Below are 11,256 nucleotides of genomic sequence, written 5' to 3' on the forward strand. Positions count from 1 at the left end.
CATCCCAATGTTCATATCAGCGTTACTTATGAGAGCCAAGATATGGAAGCAACCTAAGTGCCCATCAATAGATAAGTGGATAGAGAAGATATGGTGTATATTTACAGTGGAATACAAATCAGCCATAAAAAATGAAATTTCGCCAATCGCAACAACATAGATGGACCTTGAGGGTATTATACCAGTGAAATAAGCCAGGCAAAGAAAGACAAATACTGTCTATTATCACTTATATATGGAATTTAAAACAATCACATTAAATAAAATACTTAGGAACAAGCCTGACCAGGAGGTGAAAGACTTACATGCTGAGAACTATGAAACATTGATAAATTAAAGATGATTTAAAGAAATGGAAAGATATCCCATGCTCTTGGATTGGAAGAATTAATATTGTTAAAATGGCCATACTACTCAAAGCAATCTACACATTTAATGCGATCCCTATCAAATCACCCAGGACATTTTTCACAGAAATAAAAAGTAAAATAAGCGAATGAATGTAACAACAAAAAAAATGAAAAACATGAACTAGGATTTTATTTTAAAGACATTATACCATTAAGTCGAGGTGGAGAAAAAGTTATTGCACACCCAAAACTGAAGAAGATGATTAAAAAGGTATATTCTTGGAATAGTCTGACTCTAGGAATGAAATGACTTGATTCAGTCAAGGAGTAACCAGAATAATATGAAAAATATTAGTTGCTCTAGCTCTCAGAATAGTAGTAGTAAAATAATGAAAAGTAAAGGAATGAAGTTAGGAATATTAAATTGGAGGAACTGAGGGATTTTCACAGGAATATGGTTGATAACATAGAAAGCATAACAGGCTTTTTTGTAGAAATTAACAGCTGATTCTATACTTTCTATGGAAGTAAGTAGGACTTAGAAAAGCCAAGACAATTGGCTTTGAAGAAGAACAAATCTGGAGGACTTACTCTGATCCCAAGATTAAGTAATTAAGCAAAGTAATTAAGACAGAGTGGTTTTGTTGTAAGGATAAGTAAGTAGGTCAATGGAACAGAATAGAGGATTGAGACAGACCACAGGATATCAATATGGAGGGAAAAACAAAGCACCTGGCCTCTGCCTCACACTATATGCAAAATGAATCTGAGTCGGATCATAGACTAAAGTATGAAAGCGCAAACTGTAAAGCTTCTAGAAGAAAAGGTAAGAGAAAATCTTCATGACCTTTAGGGTAGGCAGATTTTTTTAAAACATGACATAAAAAACACTAACCACAAAATAATTCACAAGGTGAATTTTCTCAGAAGAAAATATCCTTTCAAAATTAAAAATTTCCACTCATCAAAAGATATTGAAGTGAAAAGGAAAGCCATGACTGGGAGAATATGTCTTAAATATGTATGTCTGGCAGAGAACTCACACCCAGACATAAGGAAGTCCTATACATCAAACAAGCCAAATTAGTGCCTGTCAACAGGCACTTTACAAAGAAGACATCCAAATGGTCAATAAGGTGCTTCAGCATCACTACCTGTTAAAGACATGCAGGAATTAACCACAAAGAGAGATCACTGCACACCCACCAGAGAGGCTAAATTTAAAAAGACTGACAGTACCAGGTGTTGTGAGGGTGTGGCACACTTGTGACTCTCATGTTGCTGGTGGAGCATAAAGTGGTAGAGGCACTTTGGAAAGCTGTTTCGCAGATCTTACAAAAACATACTGCTAATCTATGACCTGACAATTCCACTCCTATGTGTATATGGAAATGAGTTCACAAAAAGGCAAATGAGTACACAAATGTAATTAGCAGCTTTATGCATAACTGCCCCCAAACTGTAAACAACCCAAATGTCCATCGACAGGAGAATAAATTGTATGTTCGTGAATCAAATACTACACAACAAAAAAAGCATGATACACAGAACAACACGATTTTCAAACATGAGTGAAAGACGTCGGACATAAAAAAAAGAGTACTTGCTGTTTTTAAACAGTGTTTAAGAATAGATAAAACTAACCTATGGTGACAGAAGTCAGAATGGTGGTCCCCTCTGTTTTCTTCCACCTGAGACAAACTCTCTGGAATGCTGGAAATGTTCTTTATTTGAAATGGTGGTGGTTACAGAAACTATATTTCAGATATGTGCATTTTGCTGTCTGTAAACTATACAGTGACACCCTAATGCATACAGCTAAAGCTATACTCAGAGGAAAATTTACTGTTGTTAATACTTTATTACTGAAAATACTGGAAAAAGGAACTATGTATTTAATTCCATAAACTATTAAACTCACAATCAGATAAAAACAGAATACAGGAAAGTTGAAATTAAGGAAGTAGAAAGCAAAAAAGTAGAAAAATGAGTAAAAGAAAATGTTATTTCTTTGAAGATATGAATAAAAGAGAGCAACAAAAATGGTTCGGAAAATATTTGGGTTCCATCAGTGGTTCTCTTGATTTTGTCTTTAACCTTTGGTGCTGTGCTGTGCGGAGTTCATTCGTTCATTACATTTAAAAGATCTGTGGACCATCGAGATCCTGGAGATGCTGTTTTGTCATCCCGCAGGAAAGGCCACGTGTAAGACCTCTGATTGCAGCTGCTGTTCGCCCGGCAGATACAGGTGCCTGGCCGGTTACGCACGTTAGCTCACGCGGGCGCACTCCCGCCAGGTCGGTCCCGGTCTTGGAGGTGCAGGTGCCCCAGACCGGCTGCTTGGATGCGGCTGTGGGTTCAGGGGGACCCAGGACTCAGGAAGGTAGGAAGGAGCCCTCGGGGTGCAGAGGGCACGGCGGCGCCAGGGCAGGTGCAAGTAGGCTCGGGCGTCGGCAGCGGAGGCCCGAGGCGCGGTCCCGCGGGGCCTGCAGCTCGGGCGGGCGGGCCGGCTGGCGGGTGTCGGCGCGGTGCGCGGGGCCCCCGGTCAGGTGCGGATCTGGGCTGGGGTCGGGCCGCGGCGGGCGGGCGCAGCGCCCCCTGGGCCGGTGGGGCAGCGGGCGCGCGCCGCGGGGACGCGCAGCGGCAAGGCCTGCGCGCCAGGCTGCGGGAGCCATGCGGCGGGCGAGGAGCGGCGCGGCGGCCAAGCCACGCGGGCAGAACCGGTCAGGGTCCTCCAGGGCCCCCGCGGTCGCCGCCTCGGCCTCCGGCACCGGTCGCGCACGGCGGCCCGCGGGCCAGGCCGGGGGCGGGGGCCGGGCGGCGGCGAGGCAGCCGTCGGCCAAGCGGCAGTCGCCCTCGTCGCCGCGGGCGCAGGAGGCGGGCCCCGGGGAGCCGCCGCCGGAGCCGCCGCTGCCCCCGACCGCGCCCGCGGCGCCCTCGGCGTCCGAGCTGGACCTGGGGGAGCAGAGGGAGCGCTGGGAGACGTTCCAGAAGCGGCAGAGGCTGAGTTTCGAGGGCGCCGCCAAGCTGCTGCTGGACACCTAGTGAGTGCGGCGCGGCCGCGGGCGCGGGCCGGCGCGGGCCCGTAACGGCTCCCGCGGGCGGCTGCGCGGCCGGCCGGACAAAGGCCCTCGCGGGCGGCCACGTCCTCGGGCCGCTTTGTGTGTGCGCACGTGTGTCGGGGAGCGGCGGGCGGGGGCGCGGGGGCCGGCGAGCGGGGGGCCGCCGGGGGCCGGACCCCGTTACTGTTGGCGCCTGGCTGCGCGGGGCCGGGCGGCGGGGCGCGGACGCCGGGGGGGGGGGCGCGGACCCGATGGGGGTTCGGACCCGCCGGACCCGCGCGGGGGTCGGGACGGGGGCGAGGCCCTCGGGGTGGGGGTCCAGGCAGGGCCGAGCCCTCGGAACAGTCGTGCGGCGGCGGAGTGTTGGGGCGCCCTTTCTGCCTCAGGATCCATCATCTTAGGCTAGAAAAACCAAAACAGCCTAACAGTTGCATAACAACCTGAAGATTACTCCTTTTCTTGAACAGGATGTCTCTGTTCTTGTCCCGTAAGAAATTCTCTCCGTTAGGATGCGTCTTCTCAGAGGTGGAATATTTGGTTTTCCTTGTGGTTCACTTTCTGGTTGTTATCTTGGCTGAGCAGCTTTTATGTGCCTCATCCCGCATTTTCAGCCCCTAAGTTGCGCAGCTCCTGCTTGGTGTTGGAGGTAGAAAGATCTCAGAAACGTGAAACTCAAATTTGAAGTAAACTTTTACTTCAAAACAAACTGGCAAGTGGTCAAGAAAAAGATTTTTAAGTGTTGACATAAAAAAGGAGTTTTTTTAAACCTATCAGATTGGTGCGAGTTACATATATTTGTTGAAAAACCAAAACCCACTAAATTAAAAAATATATATAACTCTTCAAGTTATTGTTAAAACATTATTGTATGGAAAAAAACTCTGCAGGAACGTTAGCAAATAATTAGCTGTGGATTCCTTTGGGAGTTAGGAGACTTTCATTTTTAACTATCAAATGTACTGTGAATTTTTCACACGGTTCATTATTTGTGTATGCAGAAAAAATTTAACAGACATCATATTAACGGCTTCAGCTTGTACAGAAACAAATATTCAGTCTTAATAACCAAATAAATGCAAATTAAAACTGTAGCAAGCTAGTGTTCCTGCAATTATTGCTTGAGAAGTTTCAGTGGAATGTTTTCTCGTTCATTACTGACAAGAGTGTTCAGCCCTTTGGGAAGGCAGTTTGATGATATTTGTCAAGTCTTAATAATGTTCAGTTAAGGGCCTGACTCACATACAGTAAGTTTTAAGAGGATTAAAATTTTCTGTAATGTATGGATAGCTCTGTAAAGTCACGTATATGCGAGATACCAGAGGGGAGCCTTTTGTTAACTTTCTCAGAAGGCACTTCCGAGCCACTAGGCTCGGTTTGTTCACAGCAGCCTGTACCAGCTTTATCCCAGTCACGTAAATATTTTTGGGTTTAATTTGTTTGATGGCTGCGTCAGGTCTGTACGGCCGGGAGCCACGACGGCTGTGTCCTGTTCACTGCGCTCTCCCTGGTGCCTAACTGCTAAAAAAATCTTAGTATCTGCCATATAAATAAAAGTGTTCAGGTGGCTGGATTAGGATCCTCCACTCAGTTCCCCTTTCCCATGCTTTTGGAATGCCTTGCTCTGAGATTTAACAAAATAGAAGAAATGGAAAGCAGAGCTCATGGGCAAAGAAGGTGCCGAATCCTTACGGTCCCTCCTCAAAAGCAGAAGTGGGTCTGGTTGTCTTGTAAAGACTTCTGTCCTGTCTTGCTTCTTTCTTTCAACAATGGCCTGGCTCTTAAGACTAAGATGACCCTTACCTTCCCGATTTTTGTTCCATTCAGCGAATACCAGGGCCTGGTGAAACACACTGGAGGCTGCCACTGTGGAGCGGTTCGATTTGAAGTTTGGGCCTCAGCAGACCTGCACATCTTTGACTGCAAGTGAGTGTTCCCTCTTTGCACGTGGCTTACGAGGACGTAAGGGTTAAAGGGCGAGGGTGCCTCAGCGTTGCCTGGGCAGTCGGGGTACAGGTGAAGCAACACTGGTGACATCTGGTAATTGGCAGAATCGGGCGATGGGTATGTAAGGGTTCGTGTTCTGTTCTTTTTCTTTTTGTACGTGCTAGATGTTTTCAATAATAACATTTGTTTTAGAGATGGGGAGGCTAAAAATAACAGAGACACAGCTCGGTCCTGCAGCACAGCCCAGCCCCAGGGGACACGGAGGCTTGTGCCTGGCAGTGTCCCCCACAGACAAGTGCCACGGGTTGGGGTGGGGAGTGGTTACCTGGAGACTGTCTGGCTGGGCGCTGATGAAAAGCCTCAGGCAGAGTCCTTGGGAGTCCGGAGTTGGCGAGGTGAGGGCATGTCCACCTGGAAGCTCACCGCTTTCCCCGCCACCTGGGCCCGTTCCTCCAGGTGAGGCGGGTGATGCTCCCAGGGTCTGTGGGGCCTGCTGCCAGCCCTGCCTGGCTGCTGTGATGGGACAGGGACTGCAGGCTCTGACTTGGGGGCCCACACTTGGCATGGAACTAGTTACTCAAGAGTACCCAGCCCTTTCTGCCCCGAGGTGGTGTGGCACCTGAATTCTATGTGATAATAAATACCATGGAATTCCTCCAGGAGGGAACTGACCGGGCGACTGACAGTGCAGTCCAGACTGAAGAGCAGCACCGTGGAGTAATTTTTTAGAGGAGTCTATATGCAATTAGGATTTTTTACAAGGTGGACTGAAAAGAAGGGACCTAGATTTAAGTCTAAGATGTAATTCTGAGGCCTGTTTGACAGGGAGCTGGGCTTTCTGTGGTGTGCAGATGAGGAAGGAGGGAATCCTAGCCCCCCCGTCCACTTCTGGTGAGGCTTCCGCAGAGGCAGTGGATTGTGGCTCTGCCTGATGCTTGTTTTCTAAGTGTCCCAGGATCCAGCGGTTCCCTGTGCTGTCATGGACCGGGCTGGAGCGTGGTTCTTCTGGTCCTGCTTTTCTGAGGGGAAAACCAGCGGAGCAGAGGCCCAGGCGGTCAGCCCACCTGCCCGAGCTGCCCTCCCCTGGGTGGCGCTCAGAGGGGCTTCCCCGGGGGTCAGCTGGCTGTCAGGACGTGGCAGGTAGGGCCCCAGGTGCTCAGGGGTGCAGATGGTCGTCACGGTGTGGGGTCTGCTCTTGTCTTTCTGTAGCTGCAGCATTTGCAAGAAGAAGCAGAATAGACACTTCATCGTCCCTGCCTCTCGCTTCAAGCTCCTGAAGGTGGGTGCTGGGGCGGGGGCGGGGCCTGGCCTGCAAGAGGGTGGGGAGCCGTCGGGGGCCCCTGGGAGCTTTACTTTCCCTCATCACCCAGGTTTCAGGCTTATTTTTAAAACGTTATGTTATCTTTCTCCTTTACATTTTGGATGCATGTTTGATATTATGGTGGAAACATGTACAAACAGAGAATCAAAAACTAAATAAGCCCACCCAGACCCTCTCAGCCAGAGGCAGCCTCTGCTGCGCTGGGGCGTGTCCTCACGTAGTATCTCGTGCACAGGTGAGCCCATCTGAATGTATCACACGTGTTTCTACTAAAGCAGAATTTTACCTTTTTCGCTGTTGTATAATTGCCTTTTATCATTTCCCAGTGAAAAAGAAATGATTAAAAAATTTTAACTTTCTTATTTGGGGGAAATTTTGGTGCTTGGTACAAAATGTGAAAGGTGCAGAGGTGCATATACAGCGAGGTCTCCCTCCACAGTCCCTCAGCCCCCACCTCTTCCTCCCCGACTGCCATTTCTTGGTTTACTTAAACGATTATGCCTGTGTTTGCAGCATATTTTGTTTTGCTTTTTTGCTTTTGGTTTCTTTTTGTGGGGGCGGTCATTAGGTTTATTTATTTTGATGGAGGGACTGGGGACCGAACCCAGGACCTCATGCATGCTGAGCGCGCGCTCTGCCCCTGCTCTGTACGCTCCCCCCGCATGTTTTGTTGTATGAATGTACCACAGGCAATTTTCTACATTTGAACTTCCAGGTTGAGTGCAATTTTTTTTTTCAGTTATAAACAATGCTGTCTCCTTGTATATAAATCTTTGACAGTTTAGAAATTCTATCTCTGGGTCAGTTCTCTTAGAAGTGAACTCTCTGGTGAAGGAATACACACTGCTAAACAAGGCGGGCACCCTGCTTGGTGGGCTGGCCCGGGCTCCTCTCTGCTCCAGCGCAGCGGTCGGTCCGTGGCGGCGTCCCGCACTAGCTCGGGAGGACCTCCCGGAGCCGCCTCTGGTCACGTCTGACCAGCCTCGTGGCTTTGGCATCGAGTGGACATGCAGGGAGGAGAGGCTAACTGAGATTTAATCCCAGGCGCTTTGGGCCAGTCTGTCTCCTGTTCCTCGTCTGCCCTTGAGATTTTGCTTGCGTGTCTGGCGGGGGCAGGTGGACAGCGGACCTCCTGTCTTTCTTGTGAACCCAGAAGAATGCCCGCTGGGGGCTGTGGCCCCGAGCACCCGTGCAGGTGGTTCCTGAAGACGCTGGGTGTGGCTGTTGGCTGTCAGTCTTGGAATTGAATTTCTCTTTTTTTTCCCTTCCATGGGCCTGCTTATCAGTCATTTCCCCGGTACCCCAGAGCTCTGTTCTCTGCTTTGGCCCAGCCTGTTGAAGGAGCAATTTTCTGTTCTTTTAAATTAAGTTCAGAACTCACTCCTTGATTCAGCAGTGTTTATGGGGCACCTGATGTGTGTTGGGCACTGTTCAGCCGAAACCCGGCAGGTGACATCAGAGACAAGGCCCTTGTCCTCCAGAAGCTTCTGTCTCATGGAGGGAGACGGATGGGTGAGGAAAGGGCCGGAAGCGCTGTGTAGAGAGTGAAGGCGGGCCGCGTAATGGAGGATGGCCGCGGGGCTGGGTCGGATGGGTTAGGAAGGCCCCTCTGGGGACCTGTAGGTTTCGGTGATGGAGGTGTGTGGGGTCTTGGTAGGAAGAGCGTTTCGGGCCTCGGCCATGTGCGGTGCAGGGGGCACATGCTCAGTACATTCCAAGGAGCTGAGCAGTGTCCCGGGGCTGGAGGGTGGTCGGCTCCTCGTGCCTCCTGACCGCTTCTTGGGGAAAAGTGTGCAGACAGCTAACTCTGGGTGGTTTGGGCCCACTTGGCTGCTCTTTGTGCTGTGCTGGTTGCGGGGGGAGGAGAGGCCCCTCGGAGCGGCTTTCCACGCAGCTCGGAGCTCTGAGGGCTGTTCCCCTGGGGTGGGGCTCAGGAGACCACCCACCCCGTGTCTCCCCAAGGTGGATCTTGGTTATTTCTTTTAATGCACGTGCCAGGATACATGCTGTTTAAAGTCAGGAGTGGTAGCATGCTGCACGGGCTGTTTAAGCCTTGCTTTTTCACTTGGTTTTGGGACCCCAGGGATGGTCTCATTAGTGTTTGTAAGTAGCGCTGCCTCATTCTTTCCAGAACTTGTGGGGGCTCCATTTAGGCCTGTGATTGTTAGTGTTCAGCCTTTTCAGATGGCGTGTTAACATCTACGTATACACGTCATTGGGTAAAATACGGAATTTTAATTGTAGAGCACATTTCTAGACGTGGAGTTGATGTGTGAAAGAATATGTGCACTTTTTAAATTTTGGTGGATGTTCCCAAATCTTATGAATTTACATTCCCACGACTTACACACAAGAATGCGTGTTTCTCCGCACACTCAGTGCCGAGGTAGCTAACTGTAATGTTTGCCCCTGACAGTGAAAAATACCTCGGTGCATTTCATGAGAGTGAATATCGCGTCCTTGGTGAGAGAGATCCGTTTTCCCTGTTCGAATTGTCCACTGAGGACAGTAGCCCCCTGTCTGTGACGCCTGGCGGGATCCTTTCCCAGTTGGTTCTTTGTGGATGAGTTCGCGTCCAGCCAGTGTGTTCTCGAGGCCTTGAGCAGGCTGTCTGGGGACACTGGGGGCCAGCCCCTCGGTTGACATCCCCCCACTCAGGCCGGGGAGACAGGAGAGCTTGAGGCCAGGGGTGGTGTGTGCAGCCGGCCTGAGGGGCCCTGAGCTGTCGCCCTCCAGACCCACGTGTGTCTGGGCCGTGCCGTCGGGCCTGTCCTCAGGTTGGACGCGCTCGTGATCCCGAGAGCCTGGCGAGAGGGCTTTGTGTTTCTGAAGTGACAGCAGAGCCTCTTCGTCCATCTGCCCCAGGGAGCCGACAGCATCACCACGTACACGTTCAACACCCACAAGGCGCAGCACACCTTCTGTAAGAGATGCGGCGTCCAGAGCTTCTACTCCCCCCGCTCCAACCCCGGAGGCTTCGGTACGTGCGCACCATGCCCTGCGCCGCCCGCCTGCCGGGGCCGAGATGTGGTAGGGAAGGTGGCACTGGCTCCTGCCCAGGCAGCTGGGCCCCCTCACAGGCCTGTTTTAGAGGAGCAGGGCCCTCTTTTCGAACGATGGGCCGTGAGCTGGCCCTGGCCCTCGGAGATCATGCTGGTGCGGCTGGGCCGATGCTGCGGGTGGAGAGGGGAGGGAGAGGAGAGGCCTGGGGGCACAAGGGAGTGCCGGAGGCCAGACTGTTCAGAACACAGACCGGAGAGCCCAGGGCCCCCTTCAGGTCCTGCTGGGATGGTGGGGAACAGCCCTTAGGCCGCCTGACCCCAGCTGCGGTGTGAGTTGGAGGGAGTCGCAGTGGAAGGTGTTCCTGGAGTCTCGCTCCCTGTGCAGACGAAGCCTCTGGACCTGCAGCCACTGTGGCGCCCCAAGCCCATGGAGGGTGGGGGTGGTTGTGACACCACCCTGCAGCTCCTGTGCATCCTCATCTGTCGTGTGGAGTCCTCCCTGCCGACCCGAGGCTCAGGAATGGCGTTTGGGGAGTAAAATCTGCACAGATGGGAGTAGCTAGTGCCCAGGGAGTTACCCTGGGCAAGGCCTGGGAAAGGCCAGTGAATTCTTCAGGCTACCCGCCAGTGACGGCTCCAGGCTTGAGTCCTTCTGCTCTTTTGTGCTCCCAGCGTTGTTTGAGTGATGTCGGCCGTGGCCATCCCTGGTCCAGGAAGTCGGGCCCCCATGTGAGAGATGGAGGGGCCGGAGGGTCACTCAGAGAGCCTGGTTCGCACAGACACTGGCAGGACGCTGGCAGGACGCTGGCAGGCGCGGGTTTGTCCCAAAGCCTGTCCGTGCCTGGTCTCACTCCTGCCGGGGCGCTTTCTCTGTGCCGCCCCTGCAGGAATCGCCCCCCACTGCCTGGACGAGGGCACTGTGCGGAGCGTGGTCGTTGAGGAGTTCAACGGCAGTGACTGGGAAAAGGCCATGAAGGAGCACAAGACCATCAAGAACATGTCTAAGGAGTGAGCCCGCCCGCCGTCCTGGGAGGTGGAGCGCCGGCCCCCGGCCCGCTGTCCCCGCCGCCCCCGGCTGTGGCCCCACCGGCCAGGTCACCGGCCTCTGCGGCTTGCTGCAGCCGCCAGTGTCTTCAGGCAGCTCTTGTCCTTCCTCAGCTCAGATTTTGACATAGGCTAGTTGACAACCTTCTATTTCTTCCCGATTTTTGTGTAATCTTTTAGAAAAATAAATATTTTTAACATTAAAGCAGTTACTGTGGTTAATCATTTTCTTTGTACTTTGGTTCTGCTTCTAAGGCCGTCGTTTTACAGCAGATGCTTACTGAGCACCGGTAAGATGCTCGCAGCCAAACGAGGAGCCGGATGGGCCGTTGTCAGGTGTCGGGGCCAGCGTCGGAAAGATCCGTGAGCCTGGGGGTTCAGAGGAGGGGGCTGGTCACGGGAGACGCAGGGGGAGTGTGACTGGGTGACCGGCGTCTTCTGTTTTTTAAGGTAGATCTCATCTAATTTCTTTTTTAAAAATTGCAGTAAAATACACGTGACGCGAAGCGGCCCCTCTTCGCCGTTCTCAGGCG

The 11,256-nt window shown here is 51.8% G+C and overlaps 1 protein-coding gene across 2 annotated transcripts; it reads left to right on the forward strand.

Annotated features, from left to right (window-relative positions):
• The first annotated feature begins 2,992 nt into the window (after positions 1–2,992).
• Positions 2,993–10,945, forward strand: CENPV (centromere protein V). Of its 2 annotated transcripts, XM_031469466.2 has the most exons (5): positions 2,993–3,394; positions 5,237–5,335; positions 6,566–6,635; positions 9,543–9,657; positions 10,567–10,945. In XM_031469466.2, exons 1-5 carry the CDS (start codon positions 3,024–3,026, stop codon positions 10,689–10,691), a joined length of 780 nt encoding a protein of 259 aa, XP_031325326.2. In that variant the 5' UTR covers positions 2,993–3,023; the 3' UTR covers positions 10,692–10,945. The 2 variants fall into 2 exon arrangements, with proteins under 2 accessions (XP_031325326.2, XP_064351358.1); XM_064495288.1 differs by lacking the exon at positions 9,543–9,657.
• Positions 10,946–11,256: the final 311 nt, after the last annotated feature.

The sequence above is a fragment of the Camelus dromedarius genome, chromosome 16, assembly GCF_036321535.1.
Source record: "Camelus dromedarius isolate mCamDro1 chromosome 16, mCamDro1.pat, whole genome shotgun sequence".
Lineage (NCBI taxonomy): Eukaryota > Metazoa > Chordata > Mammalia > Artiodactyla > Camelidae > Camelus > Camelus dromedarius.